We start from the raw sequence: 19689 nt of genomic DNA, 5'->3' as shown, positions 1-19689 counted from the left end.
ATTTGGCTATTGAAAGTTGTATATGCTTTGCAAAGTTCTTGTGTTGTGTTTTTCATTTCCATCAGGTTATTTATATTCTTCTCTAAGCTGTTTATTCTTGTTAATATTTTTTCAAGGTTCTTAGTTTCTTTGCATTGGGCTAGCACGTGGTCTTTTAGCTCTGAGAAGTTTATTATTACCCACCTTCTGACACCTGTTTCTGTCAATTCATCAGACCCATTCTCCATCCAGCTTTGTTCCTTTGCTGGTGAGGAGTTGTGATCCCTTGGAGGAGGAGAGGTGTCCTGGTTTGGGGTGTTTTCATCCTTTTGCACTGGTTTCTTCTTATCTTTGTGGATTTATCTACCTGTGGTCTATGTAGTTGGTGACTTTTGGATGGGGTCTCTGAGTGGATGACCTTTTTGTTGATGATGAAGTTATTTCTTTCTGTTTTTTAGTTTTCCTTTTAACAACCAGGCCCCTCTGCTGTAGGAGTGCTGGAGGTCCACTCCAGACCCTGCTTGCCTGGGGATCACCTACAGTGGCTGCAGAATAGTAAGGCTTTCTGCCGGTTTCTTCTCCTGTTATCTTTGTCCCAGAAGGATATCCACCAGATGTCAGCCTGAGCTCTCCTTTATGAGGTGTCTCTTTGGATATATGGGGGTCAGGGAGTTGCTTGAGGAGACACTCTGTCCCTTATAGGAACTCAAGGGCTGAGCTGTGAGCTCCATTGTTCTGTTCAAAGCTGCTGGGCAGGTACGTTTAAGTCTGCTGCAGGAGAACTCATAACTGCCTTTTTTCCCAGGTACTCTGTCCTGGGAAGGTGGGGCTTTATTTATAAGTTCCTAACGTGCTGGTGCCTTTTTTCAGAGATGCCCTGCCCAGCAAGGAGGTAGCTTAGTCACAGTCTGCCAGCAGAGGCATTGCTGAACTGCCGTGGCCTCTGCCCAGCTGCTGTGTGAACTTCCTTGCGGTTTTGTTTATAGAGGTGTAGTTAGAACTGCCTCAGTAATGACAGTCTGCCTCAGTAATGGCAGACTGCCTCTGTAATGGTGGTTTGCCTTGGTAATGGTGGACTCCCTCAGTAATGGTGGACTGTCTTGGTAATGGTGGACTGCCTCAGTAATAGTGGACTGTCTTGGTAATGGTGGACTGTCTCGGTAATGGTGGACTGCCTTGGTAATGGCAGACTGCCTTGGTAATGTCAGATTGCCTTGGAAATGGTGGACTGCCACAGTAATGGCAGACGCCCTTCCCCCCACAGAACTGGACCGTCCCAGGTCTAGCTGAGCCTGCTGTGAAACTCAGTCCAGATTGTTTCAGATTGCTGGTCTTTGTGGAGGTGGGGCCCTCCCAGCCAGATCATCTGGTTCCCTGTTTCAGCCCCCTTTTTTTCAGTTGAATGGGCGGCTCTGTCTCCCAGGCATTCCAGGCCCCAGTTGAAATAGCCACTCAGGTTTGTGTGAGTTTTTGTGCAGAGACCCACTATGCGGGCTGAGACAGCTGCGCTGGAAACTCGTGGCACTTTTCAGCCCAGGAATCTCCTGGTCTGTGGCCAGTAATAACTCGTTTGTAAATGCTGTGATCACTCGCCCTCTGCATTGTTCTTGCTGGGAACTGCACTCCAGAGCTGTTCCTATTTGGCCATCTTGGATCCCTCCACAATAATGTTAATTTTTTTTAATGCTTATGTCTTTATAACCTTTTGTAGTTCAGTGAAAATCTAGTGATTACATTTGTTTTCAAATATTGTTTGGAATATTCCCTGGGAGAATTTTTTGCATACTCTCCCAAAATGTAAGACCATATTAAAGATTTTCTTGATTTGTACTTACACTTTTTCTCTGTCTTCCGTCTCCTTTTGACTTGAAGGCTTAGACTGTATCTGGTATTAGGTATGACCTGCTACCTTTTCAGCCATGGTGACTACTTTGCCACTTGAGGAGCTCTTTCTTTATAACTTTGTGCTGACAACTAATTGCATCTCACAGACCTTGGGTAAATGACTGAACTGAGACATCTATAAATATGAATGACAGGGCCTATGTCACACTGTTATAGCTGTGTACCTAGCATCATGTCTGACATAGGGAAGAAACTCAAAAAATGTCTATTAAATGAATAAATGCTTGACTACAAGGTGTTGGTGATGAAAGCAGTCATAGAATTGGAAAGGAAGCGTAGTGACTCTGTATACCATGTTACTATTAATTTAGAGACTGATGGCTAGCAAAGAGGCATTAACCCCAAAAACTGATGAGAGAGTAGGGGTGAAGGAATTGAAGGAATAGCTATAACCATGCCTAGGTATCTAAGTATCTGGGACATTTCCATGATTGCTCAGTAATAGAACCAACCTTTATAAAGCCGATATTTATTTTATTTGACTTCATTTCTAAGAATGACAAATAAATAATCCCCAAATTTATTCAGAACCTTAAGAACAGGAAGAAGATAAACAACATGGATCATTTGGTATAGCTTACCTATTATGGCTTATATTTTAAGTAGAAAATACTTTATTGAATTACTAACATGAAATTATGTCAGAGTCATAAAGGAATCATAGAAAAGAGGAGCTTTAAAAAAAGAGGAGCCACGGATGTGAGGGCGATCTGGCTGCGACATCTGTCACCCCATTGATCGCCAGGGTTGATTGGGCTGATCTGGCTGGCTAGGTGGGTGTCCCCTTCCTCCCTCACCACTCCATGTGTGTCCCTCCCAAAGCTGCGCGCTCGGTCGAAGAGGACAACCATCTCCAATAGAGGAGGACCGGTCTTCGGTCAAGGGTATACGAGTAGCTGCGCTCCCCTGCTAGAACCTCCAAACAAGCTCTCAAGGTCCATTTGTAGGAGAACGTAGGGTAGTCAAGCTTCCAAGACTCCAGACACATCCAAATGAGGCGCTGCATGTGGCAGTCTGCCTTTAAAATAAAAAAATAAAAAAGAGGAGCCAATGAACGACCAAAAAAAAAAAAAAAGCTAATCTCATGGCACTATCTAAATTTGCAGATTTCTGAAAAGCCAAGAGGCAGCTCCATCGGTTTGCTCAAAAAGTCCTTCAGGCAATGAGACTAAGGCATTGGTATTGAATAGAGTTCCGCTCCCTGCCTGCTCCTATGAGAGGCTCTTTCTCCAGATGATTTCTACTTGGACTGAGGACAAAAATAAAAGAAATATCTGATGGTACTAAGGGCTCAAGGGTGCTATAGATTGAATGTTTATTTCCCCCAGAGTTGTTTTGTTTAAACCTAACTCCCAATGTGATGATAGTAGACGAGTGGGACCTTTGGGGGTGATTAGGTCATGAGGGTGGAGCCTACATGATGAGATTAGTGCCCTTATAAAAGGGATCCAAGAGAGATCCCCCACTCCTTCCTCCATGTGAGGACACAGTGAGAAGACAGCGTCTGTGAGTCAAGAAGACAGTGCTCACCAGATCCCAATTGTGCTGGCAGTGTAATTTCAGATTTCGAGCTCCCAGAACTCTGAGAAATGAATTTATGTTATTTATAAGCCAGTAGTTTATGATACTTTCTTATAGAAACCTAAACAGACTAAAACAGTTAAGGATAGCCTCCCTGGCTAAGGGCTGCCTTTGGTGGCTCAGAAATGTCATCTTATTAGGGAAAAGTCCAACTCTCATGCTAGACACTTAGCTAGCCAGATATTTCCTTTCTGTTTTTCTCCTTTTCCCCTCTCTGGGAAAGTCTCAGAGTTGTTTGACTCAACACAGTTCAAACATTGGGCCATCTTTCTGGATTTCTAGTAAATAGGGAGGAGTTTGTTATGATAGGAAACTCTGAAGAAAGACTGGGTCATAGCGTTCATACAGTTAAGGTATTTTAGACATTGAAGGTCTGTAAATCATTAAACTATTCTGGTAGTAGTAGTCAAAATACACATGTATAACAGACAGACCCCAAATGTTAACATATTCGACAGGCCTGTAACTTAATTGCTTTTTAATGTCAGTCAAATAGATTCCACTTTGGTTTCTTGGCCAGGCTTCTATGGGCCCATTAAAATCCTATGAAGCTGAAAACATGAAACTTAATATTTGTAAAACATGTAAACAGAATAGCCTTTTTCTGCCTCACCATGTGGTTAAGAAATTAGAACTAGGATATTTCATTTGGTACCTTTCTTAGAATCAATTATAGAGTAAGAATCTATTTTCCTATCTTTGCAATGTTGTTAATAATCTAGTAACCAATTTTTCACTTAAGAGTTTAAAATACATACCAAATCAAGAGAGAAAAATTCTGTATTGCTTTGTGTTTCAAGATGTGCATTTAGTCAGACGGTCTAACTTGGTGTATTCATTTGCTAGGGCTGCTGTAACAAAATGCCTCATACCACAGAGTGGGTGGCTTAAACAACAGAGACTAGAAGTCCAAGGTTAAGGTGTTGGCCGTTTTGGTTTCTTCTGAGGCCTCTCTTCTTTAATTGCACATGGCTGCCTTCTCACTGTGTCCTCACAGGGTCACCCCTCAGTCTGTATGTTGTCTGTGTCTTAATCTCTAATTAGAAGGACACCAGTCATATTGGATTAGGGCCCATTCATACGACTTAATTTATTTCTAATTACTTCTTAAAAGGCCCTAAGTCCAAATACAGTCACATTCCGCGGTCCTGAGGGTTAGGACTTCATTATACAAATTTTGGAGAGATGCAATTCAGCCCCTAATGCTAGGGTTTAAGAAAAGGTCTTTCGAAGTTTGTAAGGACTCAAGTTTCTGATTGCAGGAGAGTGATGGTATGTCTTGTGAAGGCAGTGGGTCTGACACACTTTCCCTTCAGAGCTGGACAGGGTGAGTGGCCTCCCGACCTCATGCCACTTCATCTTTGCCAGCTTCTCTGTGAGGTTGCTGAATACCATCTTCAGCACTTGTGAACAGTTGTGAACAGCACTTGACTGCAATTGGGCAATGTGTTTTAATTTACCCCATTCGCTGCTATTTGCTGAATATCTCTTTTAAACCTGTGAGCTCTACATACAATAATAATAGTTGTGCGACATACAAATTATTTTTGGGTCTCCATTTAACACTGAGTTAGTAAGAAAACAAATGGAAAATATGTGGAACCTTAGATTTCTATACAAATCTTTATTTTCTAATGTATTCAAATATCAAACACTATCATAACTTGTGTATTCATCTTAATATAATATAAGTCATTAGACATCTATTAGTATAGACTTTATTTGTAGTTACAATTTTGTTTGTATCCGTATAATCAAAATAACGTATTTGGGTTTTAGTAAAAGTCTATTCTATAACTTTATATTAATCTATTTTCGACACATGTAAGCACACATTTTAGAATGTCAGTATGCAATTAGATATTCTTAGCACATGTCATTTGTGAAAACCACTTTAAAGCTAAGCACATTCAAGTGAGCATAATTAAAATATCAAGATACATATTCTTCATATACATTTAGCCACTTAATTTTTTAAGTAGCTATAAGTATCTACCATGTGAATTCAAATTAAAGGAGGGTGATTAAATTACAGTTATATTTAATGATTTTAGTTTAAAATATGGTTGAAATTGTGCTATATTAAAAAATACACTGCCATGTTTTCTGTGGACAGCAGGCTGATGATGGTTTTAATTTTATTTTTTCTGTAAGACTTTTAATATTCTCTGAATATTCTCAAGATTGTTGACTAGAATGATTGGGGGCTGGGAGAGGCGGTGGGGGTGCATTGTAAGAAGGCTTATATTTTTATCTAATGAGTTCTTTTGACTTGACTCCTGAAGTCTCAAGAAAATGTTCAGGAATACTATCTCATTTAATAAAGAATCATTGGCGAAAGCCCTGTTTGTTGATACAGATGAAAGGAAATGGATCATGGGGAAATAGGAACTGGAGCTTCTGAACCATTAACCTTTAGTTAATATATTTAGGCCACTGATATTTCCTGTCATTGTAATAATGAGCAGACAGCCTTGGTGAGTCAGTTTTAAGGCACATGTAACTGTAAAACCTACTTGTCCACAGCTGTTGGACCTAAAGTATATTATCATTTTAGTGAAGTCCATTGTTCTCGGAGTACTTAGAGAAAATGGGACTGTACAATAGAACTCTGGATTGTGTTGCCTTTCTAAAATACTTGGTTTTTTAAAAATAGTTTGTTTTTTTCCATGACAGAGTCTTGTTCTGTTGCCCAGGCTGGAGTGCAGTGGCGCATTCTTGGCTCACTGCAACCTCAGCCTCCAGGGTTCAAGCAATTCTCCTGCCTCAGCCTCCTGAGTAGCTAAGACTACGGGCCTGTGCCACCATGCCCAGCTAGTTTTTATATTTTTAGTAGAGACAAGGTTTCACCAGGTTGGCCAGGCTGATCTCGAATTCCTGACCTCAAGTCATCTGCCTGCCTCAGCCTCCCAAAGTGCTGGGATTGCAGGTGTGAGCCACCACACCCAGCCCTTAAAATTCTGTTTTTAAAAAATACATAGTTATTTCACTTCTCTATGCCAAAACAGAAGTGTCAACAATGAGGTCATGGCAAGAGGGATTCAGGTGGCAAAACTGTAAGAAGGAGAGGAAGAAATCAAGCTTGAGGCATGTAGGTACAGAGCAAAGACACTATGATAAGAGCCACAGTTTGGTTTCTTTGAAAACTAGCCCATTTCAGAGAAGGGAGTATTAGAAGAAAAAACTTATAATTTTACTTTGAGCCATGAGGACAATTTCATGTGAAAAAAACAGCATTTGGGAATAATGATGCTTTGTGTCAGTAGAATGCTATGGGTTTAATAAGCTCGGTGCTTAGAATTCATGCTGACGTAGTTGTAGTCACAGTCCTATTGCCCTTTCTGGTTGCTCTCAGCACTCCTGGATGCAGAGGTGAATTTATGAAGATCGTGGACTTCTGATATAAATCACAGAAGCCAAAACTGTCATATGGAGATGTGAACTTAGGATTGTATTGATAGAGAGGTAAAGCATCCATTGCTCCTATCTTGAAATGACTATGCTATATTTAGACAAAATCTATATCAGTATAATTATTTTGCAAGCCCATTTGAATAAAATTGAAATTGTCACTAGTTATGTATATTTTTGAGTCTAAAGTATTTCTTATGGCTGGGCGTGGTAGATCACACCTGTAATCCCAGCACTTTGGGAGGCCAAGGCGGGCAGATCAACTGAGGTCAGGAGTTCAAGACCAGCCTGGCCAACAAAGTGAAACCCTATCTCTACTAAAAATACAAAAATTAGTCAGGCATGGTGGCATGTAGCTGTAGTCTCAGCTACTTGGGAGGCTGAGACAAGAGAATCGCTTGGACCCAGGAGGCAGAGGTTGCAGTAAGCCAAGATCGTGCCCCTGCACTCCAGCCTAGGGGAGAAAGCAAGCCTCTGTCTAAAAAAAAAAAAAAAAAAAAAAAAAAAAAAAAAAAAAAAAAAAAAAAAAAAAAAAAAAAAAAAAAAAAAAAAAAAAAAATATTCTCAGCGATTCTGTGACTCTACACATTTGGATCTTTCCATTTATCTAGTCTTGTGCTAAACTTTAAAGTGTCTAACACTTTATAAATGTGTATAAATGTATACTGATACAAGATCTTCTACATGATTTTTTGTTCAGGATATTCCTGTCTTCAGACATATTCAGGAAACCCTGTTGAAGTTTTTTTAGGAGGATTGCTTTGAATTTAGATTAACTTAGGAAAAAGTTATAGTATTCGACTGTTATATTCATTTTTAGGAAAATCTGCATTTTAAATTTATAGCCCAGGTGATATTTGCAACATTGAATCTAATGATGCTTATTTCTCTTACATTCAAGTGTTTATGTGCCTTTAAAAATATTTTTCTTCATTTTGATCCTATATATTTCATGTTAAGTTATTCTTTATTAATGCCACTTGTAAAAGAATAAAAGTTAATGTGTTTTGGTGTACCAGTTCCATTGTTCCCCTCTAATAAAGATATATAATGGTTTTGAATATAGGCTCCCCTTTTGAAAAATGACACAAAAAATTTGTCATACTGGTGTTAGTATTCAGTACTAATACAGCGGGCAATAAAATTGTCCTCAGTTACTGGTAATAGTCTGGGAGAGAGTCCAGATGGCACTGAACTTAATAATTTGTCTTCTATAGTCGTGGGTGCACACAGTAACTCTGAATAGATAACCTGTTGTGGTGCTGCCTGCAGCTCTGTGTCCCCTGCAGCCAGGTGCAGGTGTACAGCCCATGCAGATGTGCAGCCCTAAGCCTTGTTTACACGCATGGCCACCTGCCGTACCTTCTAACCTGTTTTGAGTTGAGGAATAGAGTGCGTGAGTCTATGGACTCATCCCTGTGATCATCAGCTGCTTCGTCTTCTCTTCTGTGTTACAGATCACAGTAACTTGACCATAACTTCCTATGGTGAGCCAGAGTATTACTTTACTATTGATTCCAAAGGAGTCTTTTGTTGCTGATATGGTTTATACATCAGAACTTTAGCTGTTCTTGTGCCAGATTGGATTGTTTGATTTTTTTTTTTTAATCTTCAAAGCATAAACAGTAAGGACAACTATGATTTGTTGGTTTCTGCTCTGTAACAAACTTATCCCCCAACTCTGTGTATCACTAAAGCAAATCCAGACTCTTCATGTTCAACCCTTCATTCCCACTCAAAACTTGCACTGTTGTTTGTGAGCACAGCATAATTATCCCTAGTTGTTTTATTTTTTCACTCTCTTCCCGAGATCTTTTCTCCTTAATAACCTTAAATGAATTGTCGTGTTCTCTTACTTGCTCTCGTAAACTACTGTCATCTTCTCACTTTCCCTTCCCCTACAAGTAGACTACGCAGCTCTCTCACTCTGCAGCATCCTCCTTCCAATCCTAGGTCACCCCATGTGCTGGACTTGGCCTCCCTGTGTCAGCAGGCATTGTTGGTCATTTCACCTTCTCACTTCTGGAAGCCCCATTCTTAACTCTTGTGCCTGGATTGCTGTACCACTGGTATACAGTAGAGGTTTCTCATCACTTCATAGGTCTCTCACCACTCTCCATTTTTCTTCTTGGTCCTCCTACCTCTAAGCCCCTGTCTTCAGTTATATATGTGGAGTGATGCCCTCATCTGTGTCTCCAACTCACCCTTCCACTGCCTTCTAAATGTGTCATTTTGTCTTTTCAACCCTTTGTTCCTATTACACAGATGAAAAAACCTGGATTCTTTCTTTGAGCTTACCCACTCTTTTTCCCCTATATTCAGCAGCCAAACCCAGTTGGTCTCTGTTGCATCCATTACTAAACCCCCACCTTTACTTCAGTATGGATACGATTGTTCTAATTCTGGCCTTTTATCGCTCACCCAGTCAGCTAAAACCCTAATTGTGATCCCTGCCTCTGGCTCTGCCTCTCTGATGAGCCCTCTTCCCTCTGCTGCCTAGGCATCTTCCCAAGGCATATATAATGCTCAGACCTCTACAGCTCCTGAGCTCTCCTGCTGCTGCACAGTTGCACAGACCATCTCCAGTATGCAGCCTGTTCTTTTAGATGGCATCCTGGACCTTCCATGATTTGGCTCCAGCAATCTTATTTTCAGCCATCATCTTTTCTACCACTTTTCCATGCCATCTAGAGCAAAAGGCTGTCATGGTAAGAACTCTAAGTGTGCTGCTGGCATCCGGCCGGTCAAACTTGGAATCCAAGCTTCACCTTCATAGCTATGTGACTCCAAGCATGTTAAATAGCCTCCTTTACTTTTTGTAGCCTCAGTTTCTTCACTCAGACCAGTATATTATCATCTTATTACTTACCTTATGATACTAAGAAGACCAAAAAAGAATCCTTATAGAACTCTTAGCACAATCCCTGGCACATGGTAAGCTAGAGGAGCCTCAGTAAATGCTAGAGGATGATGATGTTGATCTCATCCTAATTATTATCCTTATTAAAATTTCACTTAAGACAGAAGTGATGCTGGGTATATTACCCATATAAGTATGTCATGCCCTTGTCACTGTGCCTTCGTGCCTTTCTCTGCCTGGACTACCAAAATCCTAATCACACCATAGTCTGCAGCTAACATGTTACCTTCTCACTGGCTTATCATCTTCCAGGCAGGAGATCTCTTGCCCTCCTTTGAACTGTCATATTAGTTTGTCTGGACCCTGGCTCTTATCATATAATTATCTGTTCTCATGTTCCATTTTCTGTATTTGTGATGCAAATAGTTATTGGACTCCACTGAAAATCCTTTCTTCTGTTTGCTGGCTATATAGCCCTGGGTAAGTTGCTATTAATATGCTAGCACTACTAAAACAAAATACCACAACCTAGGCGTTTTAAACAACAGAAATTTATATTCTCACGTTTCTAGAGTCTGAAAGTTCAAGATGAAGTTGTTGTCTGGCTTAGTTTCTTCTGAGATCTCTCTCTGGCTTGCAGATGGCTGCTTTTTCCTGTGTCTTCTCTTGGTGTGCTTACATGTCTGTGTGCCAATTTTCTCTTCTTATGAGAACACCAGTTGGATTGAAGTCCCACCCTAAAGACCTCTTTTTGACTTAATTTCTCTTTTAAAGGCCCTGTTTCCAAATATGGTCACATTCTGAAGTATTCGAGGGTTGGGACTTCAACTATGACTTTTGGTAGAACACAGTTCAGTCTATAATAGTTGCTTTAATCTTTCTGTGCTTCAATTTCCTCTTATGGAAAATCTGCAAAAAGTACCTCTTGAGTGGACTGAAAATATGTAATATATGCAAAGCAACACCCTAATGCCCCATAATAGATATTTAATGAATATTCATTACCTCTCCCCTTACTACTCTAAGCTCCTTGAGAATGAGAATAAAGCATCTTGTGTCCTTGCACTTCCTAGGACAAACTTTGAGCACGATTACTTGTAAATATTTGAATGAAAAATCAAGTAGCAGAAGTGAGTCCATAATAGTTGTATGCATTTCTCTTTCTCTCTTAGATGGATCCAGGTACTAGATAGTAACTAAGATTTAATAACAAAGACTATACCAGGAAACATGTAGGAAAGTCAGTGTTACCACTGTAAATATAATATGTCACACTGAGCCAGTTCAGCATGGAATATTTTCCCATGTCCTAATTACCACAGACTCCAGAAAGTCATAGGGAAATGATTTGTGACAAAATTGCACACACACAAAAAAAACAGTATCTTCACACAGCCAGAGCTCTCAAGTGATGAAGGACGCAAAGACATTGCACACAATAGGTGTTCCTGTCCATTGTCTGCCGATTCAGCTATCTTTGATCTCCGCAAAAGAGGAACCATGGGTATGGTACTGTGAATGGATAATAGACTAGGAATCGGAAGAGCAGCAGGCAGTGTGCTACTCAATGATCAAGTCGTGGCAAGACCCAGACACCGTGCTTCTGATGATAAGTATCTTCTCTTGGTGCCTTGGAGTCTTTCATTTCCTTCCAGTTTGACTCCAAAGGGCCTGTTTCATCTTCAGCACCTTTACAATGTGCCACTTTGAGTCTGTAGGTTCTTTCTTTCAGAGGCCACCACGGTTAATAGGTACATCATTATGTTTTCTTCATATCACTACTTTCTTTCTTCCCGGTGCATCTGCCTCCTGCAGCCCTCTGAAGTGGATGTGACTCCTACTTCATCCCTAGTGATAACTCACTTTGCTGTTTTAAAAGAAGTGGTATCTGTCGATTGGCATGGAGTCAGGGAGTGTAAGTTCTTGTTTTTTTGTATATAATGCTAGCCACTTTTACCAGTGTTAATAAAGATAAGAGATAATAAGACAATTCTGTACCTAAGAATTGTATTCTTTCATAACAGTACCACTTGGATATGTAGAAAGTGTTCCTTGTGAGATCAGATGTAAAACAAACAAAAAGTTATTCTGTGAAATAATATGGAAGACTGGGATTAGAAACTGTGGCATTCAGAAAGCCAATAAAGCTGATTCTCAGAATTGACAGATTCTAGAGATGTGAAGTACAGATGGTATAGTGCAGGGATTCTCAGCCTCACTGCATGTTATAATCTATCTCATAGGAAAATTTTAACAAGGACAGATGCAGAAATTCTTATTGAACTGTGAGGACTGAAGTCCAGAGGTCACTATATTTTTAAAAATTTTGCAAGTGATTTTAACATACATCCGGGGAAGAAAACATCAACGAAGGAGAAAAAGGGAAAGAAACCAACAGGTTTGAAGTAATGGCTCTGTCTTGAGCACTGTGCTGGCTGCTGTACATTCTCCATCTCTTTTTATCTTATAGTAAGTTGAGATGGTTTGACAAATAGGGAGACTGAAGCTCTGCCTTCATGTGGGCCATTCAACTACCTCCTTCCCTGCTGTTGGCAGTGCTCGGATGAGTATGCATTGTATTCCTCATCTGTCCTCCAAGAAGACTAGTACTCTCTGATTACTTTGCATTTTACCCTGGGTAGAGATGGTCTTACCCTCTTTTGAGCTTTGAAAAATCAGCCGTCAGGCTAATTCCAACCTAATGAATCTTTCACAGCAATTCTACCTCCATAAAACAGTCTTAACATTTTAAATTTCTATTCATTTTTCTAACTATTCATCAGATTTTCATATGAAGAGTTCTGGTTCAAAACACAGAGAACAATCCTTACTCTGCCCCTAGCTTGGTTACTCGACTAGGTGTGTTTCAACTTATCATTCTACCAACTGTAAACAGCTCAGTCCCTATCACATGGGGAATGTAGGTGCAAAACACTCAAGGGCTGTAAACAAGCAAGGGGTTGTTCTTCCCAGGGACCTGCAGGTTGCAGCAGCAGTGTCTGGGCAAAGTGGACCTGTTCTGAGCAGTAGGGCAAGGGACAGCACATCTTTATGTGGACCAGAATGCACCAGCGTCATCTCACACTCTGCTTCCTAGCGTAAGGCCTTACTTCCTAGAGTAAGGCCCTTTCTTGGGCCTTTCAGTGAATCCAGCCCAGGATTTGATTTTGTGTTGTTTCCCCTCACCGAAAAAAAGTTCATTTGCACTTAAGGAAGAACAGCAGTGTCTTGATTAAGCTATCAAGTTGGTAAAAAATGCAAAAACAATTTGATTTAGAGAGTTAATGAATGAACATCTTTCTTTGATTCTTTTCATTAACATTATACATATTAGGTAAACTGTGTACAAGTGTTTATTTTTCTGTTTATTTTATTTTATTTTTATTTTATTTTATTGAGACAGTCTCACTCTGTCACCCAGGCTGGAGTGCAATGGCGCAATCTCAGCTCACTGCAACCTTCGCCTCCCGGGTTCAAGCGATTCTCCTGCCTCAGCCTCCCGAGTAGCTGGGCTTACAGGCACCCACCTACACTTGGCTAATTTTTGTATTTTTAGTGGAGATGGGGTTTCACCATGTTAATCAGGCTGGTCTCTAGCTTCTGACCTCAGGTGATCTGCCTACCTCAGCCTCACAAAGTGCTCGTATTACAGGTGTGAGCCACCCTGCCCAGCCTTATTTTTCTTTATGGAAGTAACATATGATCTATATAGAAAAAATTGTAAATACATCAAAAAAAAAAAAAGGAAAAGAAAGATATTTGTAATTCTACCACTTCAGAAGCACTACTTTGGTGTATTTCTTCTACATGGTGGTAAGGGATGGCAAGGGAAATGTGTACCAGCATTTAAAATATATGAGAACTTTTACTTAAAAGTATATATTGAACATTTTTCACTGTTGACTGCATAGTATCTTTATGCATGAACATACTTAAATTCATTTAACCCATCCCTTTCCATCAGATATTTATGTTGTTTCTAATTTTTCTTTCCAGCTATTAAAACTAATATTTCAAAGGCCATTCTTATAGCTAGTTCTAATTAGTAAAGTATAGTTTGGATGATGTAAAAATTTCATGTATCTGTGACAAGGGATAACAAGTTGAAGTACAGTAAGAAAGAATGTAATTGCTTATGATAAATATAGGCTTAGCTTCAAAATAGCTATCTTAAAATTTCCCTTATAGTGTACTTTAAAGATTTCACTGATGATCTTGGAGGTAAGGCATCCAGCCATTGTTGGAATGAAATAACACACGATGTTCAAAGTTTGAGTGATAATTGACGTAGTGCATAGTTTTGCTACTTTCACATACCATTTATCTCATATGAAAAGAGCAATTCTATACACAAGTAATACATAAATAAAATTATAAGAATTTGCAACTCCATAAAATGAGATTTGATAATCGATTTGAGTTTTTAAGAGAAAAAAAATAACAGCTTTCATCTAAGTTTACATGTTCTCTGGCAGTTTTTGAATCATTGCCAGACTCATGACATCCATCATTCAAGACCCTTTGTCCTCCTAGTCCCCCTTGTATTCTGAGAGGCAGATCTGTGTCTCATTTGGATACGAATGCTTTTCATTTCATTACTGCCTTTGTGCCCTTGGCTTTGAGCCCTGTGGTGGCAGTTGTTTGTGCTTCAAGGAGTGTTTGTCATTTCAGTGTGAGGACTCAGGGAGGTCAACAGAAATCTCTGGTCTTTGCCCTCTTTCAGCCCCCACATTAAGGAGGTAGGGCATCTTCCTAGGCAGTCACTATATTTTGATTCATACTTGTAATCTCTAACCATTTTGATTGATGGCACAAGGACTGAAACTACATTCTCTTAAGGATAGAATATTCTTAACCTTCCTTGAGAATAATCATTCATCTCTTCCTGACCCACGTTTACCGTTTCTTTGCTTTGATCCTAAATCTTTTTTATTCTCTTCAGGCTGGAGGCTCCCAGGTGATTTTCACAAATCCTTTAGAAATCGTCAAGATCCGTTTGCAAGTGGCCGGAGAAATCACCACTGGTCCGCGAGTCAGTGCCCTGTCTGTCGTGCGGGACCTGGGGTTCTTTGGGATCTACAAGGTAACTTTTTTTAGTCATTTATTTGATTACTTTCTCATCTCCTAATGTAGAAACTGTTCATCAACGTGAAATCCGTTTTTTTGCTTTTCTACATCTGGAGAAAGTGTTCTGCCTGAGCTTCAGGGGCATCTTCATGCCAGTTAGAAGGAGGTGCCCCTTCCTGCCATCTGCCTAAAAACCATCCTCATCAATACACAAATTCTGGATGACTGTGATGGGAATCGTGCCCTCTAGAGTTGTTCAGTGTTGCAGCAACACTGGCTAGAACTCTGTGTGGATTTGTTATTGATATGCTGAGTTCAGTTCAAGGAGAAACCTGTATCATAATTTATTTTCTGATCCTATACATATGTTCCGATCCATGTTTTCTATATATATGTATGCCTTGTCTTTATTATTATAAATCTTAATCATTTTTCATTTAGAAAATTTTTTTTCAGAATGATTGCAAAACCAAACTTATAGAGGATTCTTGAAATTTGTTATTCATACTGCTCTACCAAAAAGTTACCATGGAATTTACTAGAACTATCTGCCTATATGCCTAGCTGTAAGGCTGTGTTGAACATAAAATATACACAATTTTTCAATTAAGAATTTTTTTTTAAAAAATTTTATGCCAGCTTGACTAAGTAAACCTTTAGGGGTATGAGAGAAAAGTCAAATGTTTACTTAAGATGGTTTCATTTATTTCCACAGAAATGTATACAGTCACATATAAAATTAATATTGCTTTGTTTCTATACATACCTATCAAGAAATATTCAAATTACTTATGAATTTTGAATCAGTGTCTTGATCTCCACTTAGCTCACTTTTTAGGTCATCTGTTAGCATGGTTTTGCAGAATACACTGTCTTCATTTTTATCCCAAGCTTTGTAAGTTGAAGCATTTTTGACCTTCATGTATGATATTGTTCCTGCATATTTTATTTCATAGACACATAATATTAAGACAAGTCAGTTTCTTTTTTCCTATTCCCAATTCATTCTGAATGAATATAACTGGTCCCCATAATGTAACAACTTACCATATTGCTTTTTAGAATGAACTCCAAATGACTTATTTTGACATTTGACACAGCATTTGTGAGATCCTTCTCCCAGAAATACTTTTTTACTCTTTTCTTTTTAAACTGAGTTTTGCAAGTGACCTCAGCAAACATCCAGAGTTAGTAATAATTGTGGCTGTTTCAGGAGAATCTGCCTTCCCTATATGGTGCTCAGCTTCTCAAGGTCAAGTGATTGGGAAGCATACTTCATGATCTGAGACTTTGTGAGGATCGAATATAATGTGATGCCCTCTTTTCTGGGATTAATTTTAGCAGGGGAAATTTTTGCCTTATATTTAGGCATATGTGATACTTAGGAATAAACCTGCTGATTTTTTAAGTAGAACTTAAAATGCTCAATCTGTGATTGTACAACATAACACAATGTTCTATAGCTATTTTGCTTACCAATTTATTACCCAGCTGTAAAAAATAAACACATTTTCATGAGGCATAGCATTGATCAATTTGAAGAAAAATAATCTTTTCTAAATTTTTAGGCTCTTACAGTCTGTAATATGAAGTAGCAGCATGTCATTTTGACACGATGCCAGTAGTCTTTCAACGGGTTGTCTGGTAAAAAGCACTTAGGTACTATGGCAATGACTGTTATCGAAATGTCTAGATGAATAAAATGGTAGGAACTTGTTTGCTGATACAGAAACAGAGGCTGTTAAACTACCTGCAAATGATACAATACTGGGACTTAGTGCTTTTCATCTTCACATTATTTAATAATCTTAATCCCCTTTAACACTTCTTGGAAGTAGTTGGTATCCTGATTTTGTAGTTCAGGTGAAAAGAGGCTGCCAACCATGATATCTGAGCTGAAATTGAGGCTCAGAAATTTCTTGTTTTCACTTTTGTGCTAAAATTGCTTTCTGAAATAAGCAGGATTGTTCAAGTTGGAGCAAGAGAACTCTCCCATATGAAATTGTTTAATTATTAGTCTAGTGGTTTAATCTAGTTCAGAAGCATTCCAGAGGGCTTGGTGCTCCCTTCTAAAATGTGTTTTTGGTGTGTTGGTAATTACCAAGAAAATCACTAATGCTTTGAGCTTCTGGAACCTTGATTTCATTGCAAGAAAGTGACCTAGTAATCTCTACCTTCCTGCTGGCCATCAGCATCAGCTACATTCAGAGACCCGTGAGTCAGGATTTCATTCCACAGATGTTGACCTCTGTGGTGTGGGTTCCTTTCAGTCTGGCAAGCCTAGTTGGTCCTCATTTATATTTTCCCAGCATTCTGTCTTGGGCTTTGTTTCTTGTGAACCTCTCTTCTCCAGACCTACCCCACTTCACCTTTACATAGTCAGACATCACAGCAGGTTAAGATCCATCATTCTAGGGAACATCACAGCATTAGCATTGCTTTGTAGTTTTAATGTGCTTTTGTTTCAGGATGGCACTTTTTAGTAATAAAGCTTTTCTGTTTCTAGTTCTGATTGAGTAGAAAAATGCAAATGACTAGGAATGACCTCACACAGTACTTTTAAACCTGGTATGTGTCCCTCCAGGTGGGTCTTTAAAAAGAAGAACAACTGTCCTAGATTTAGTTGAGACAGGTAATCTTCTTTCTCCTTCCCTCTGTTCTTTTGTTTCTGTTGTTAACATTACAATGCCAGACTCAAGAAGGGTGAGTTGTTGGCTCTGTGTATTTAGACCTGCTGAGCTTTAACCTTACCTAAATTAGAAAATCAGGCTTTCTGTTTTTCTCCTGTATTGACTTGCAAAATAAGCAAACTATTCTGACTTCCCAGTAAATGGCAATTAGAATACTTCCTTTAGAAATACATTTGCAACTGAAAAAAAGTAGAAAACAGGTAAATGTTTTGAATTCCTAAAGTAAGAAATAGTTCAGCACAAATACAGTAAACAATGTAAACAAAGCCCCCCCCCAAATGCTAACATTTAGAGAGATTTAGTTAACAGCACAGTGGATGTAGGTGATTGAAGTGAAGGCAGAATAATTAATTGTCTTTGAAAGAGCTATTTGAATGTAGTGTAGCTAAGAAAACAAAGTCTACTACTTTCTAAAAAGAATATATGAGGATGTATTTCCCTTTCACTGCATAACTTCTGTTTTATTGCATAAACCCCTGGAGCATAAAAGTAAAAGTCAAATAAACTTGTCATAGAAAAGAAAGTTGTACCTATCTATTTTTGAACATTACCTTTTCCATAGGAGCTGTCAGAGCGTTAATGGGGGTACAAATTATACTTTAGGAATGGAATGAGGCTTATCATTTAGCAGTAAATGGCAGCACAACTTATTAGGCCTAAAAGATGCTTAATTAGGAAGCAGTAGAACCATCTGTGTCTCTGAGAACAAACCATGGTCAGTGAAGCAATGACAGCTAGGATCCATCAAGCACTGCTGAAAAGTTTTCAAACTCTATAATCACAAATTAAGCATTGACTCAATAGAAATCTGAAGAATAAATATCTGAAAGAGATACCTGTACTGCCAATGTTCATTGCAACATTATTACAATAACAAGCTTTGAAACAACCCAAATGTCTATCAACAAAGGAATGACGAAAGAAAATATGGTATATAATTAGCCTTAAAAAGGAAGGAAACCTTGCTTTTGCAATGACATATATAAGCTTGGAAGACATTATATTAAGTGAAATAAGGCAGTCACAGAACTTCAGTACTGCATGATTCCATTCATATGAGATATCTAAAAGTGAATATTTCTTGATGTATGAGAGAGTGACAGAGTCTTTTCACAGATACACCAACACCAAAAATTGAAATACGTAAGTAAATAAAAATGTTGTGCTCTACTACTGATAGACTTTTATTCTCTCACTTAAGGAAGGATTTTTAGGAATTTAAGGAGAGAGTATCAAGTATACCTCAAGGAGCCAGGTTTTGTATCTAATATAGGTGAACATTTGAAAAATACTACAGGTCATATAATATCCATAATTTCTGCTTAAAGCTTTATTAAACAAAAACTGGAAAAAAAAGAAATTTTAAAAATAATTTTAAATTTATTTTAGATTCAGGGGTTCATGTGCAGGTTTGTTGCATTGGTATATTACATGATGCTGGGGTTTGGGATTCAGTCACCCAGGTAGGGAGCATAGTACCCAACACTTAGTTTGAAAAAAAAGATGTGTGTGTGTGATTTTTTTTTTTTTTTTTTTTTTTTTTTTTTTTTTTTTTTTTTTTTTTTTTACAAAATTTCTTGTCCCTGCACTTCAGATGACTGGTTGACTCATCATCTGTAGAAAGAGGATAATAATCATACCTACATTATAGGATCATTGTGTGGATTTACTAAAATAATGCATGTAAAGCTTATAGGGTGGAGTTTAGCTCATAGTACACGTGATGTGTTTGTTAGTTGTTATCAACTTTTGATTATTGAGTGTCAATTAAGGGATTCTTGCAGGAATACCTAGTTTCTTCCATATTACTCCAGTCCTGGGTAATTTCCAATGCTGTGTGGTCAACAACCTCTCCAGGCTGGGTCTTCTGCTTTGGACTTTAGAATAGCAAATTAAAAGGAGATGGCTTGAAAAATATTATTTTTATAAAACAATGCCCAGAGGAATTGAGTGTGCCAAAGGTGCTAGAAAAAAGGGATTCCTTAAAGTGTCAGCAGATGATTGATTTTTTAACCATTCTTTAATTCTTTCACCAAATATATATTGAGTGCTAACACTATTAGATGCTAGAGTACCAAAGATGTGTACAGTATCATTGTCTTCAAAGTGATCTACATTAAAAGGTGAGAGAAGAGAAACATATAATTGTAGTGTCATAAAGTTCTTTTAAAATTTGATTTTAAAAGGCAGTACCTT

The 19689-nt window shown here is 38.5% G+C and overlaps 1 protein-coding gene across 4 annotated transcripts in view; it reads left to right on the top strand.

Annotated features, from left to right (window-relative positions):
• SLC25A13 (solute carrier family 25 member 13) overlaps positions 1 to 19689 on the top strand; it is a 205807-nt gene that overhangs the window by 159851 nt on the left and 26267 nt on the right. For all 4 annotated transcript variants that reach the window (XM_017525168.2, XM_017525167.1, XM_017525165.2 and 1 more), the window contains one exon: positions 14679 to 14819. In XM_017525168.2, coding sequence (XP_017380657.1) covers positions 14679 to 14819 — 141 coding nt within the window. The remainder of the gene's footprint in view (positions 1 to 14678; positions 14820 to 19689) is intronic.

Source organism: Cebus imitator, unplaced genomic scaffold (genome assembly GCF_001604975.1).
Source record: "Cebus imitator isolate Cc_AM_T3 unplaced genomic scaffold, Cebus_imitator-1.0 Scaffold37, whole genome shotgun sequence".
Taxonomy (NCBI): domain Eukaryota; kingdom Metazoa; phylum Chordata; class Mammalia; order Primates; family Cebidae; genus Cebus; species Cebus imitator.
The sequence above is the reverse complement of the archived record's forward strand: the minus strand, read 5'-3'. Positions and strand labels throughout refer to the sequence as shown.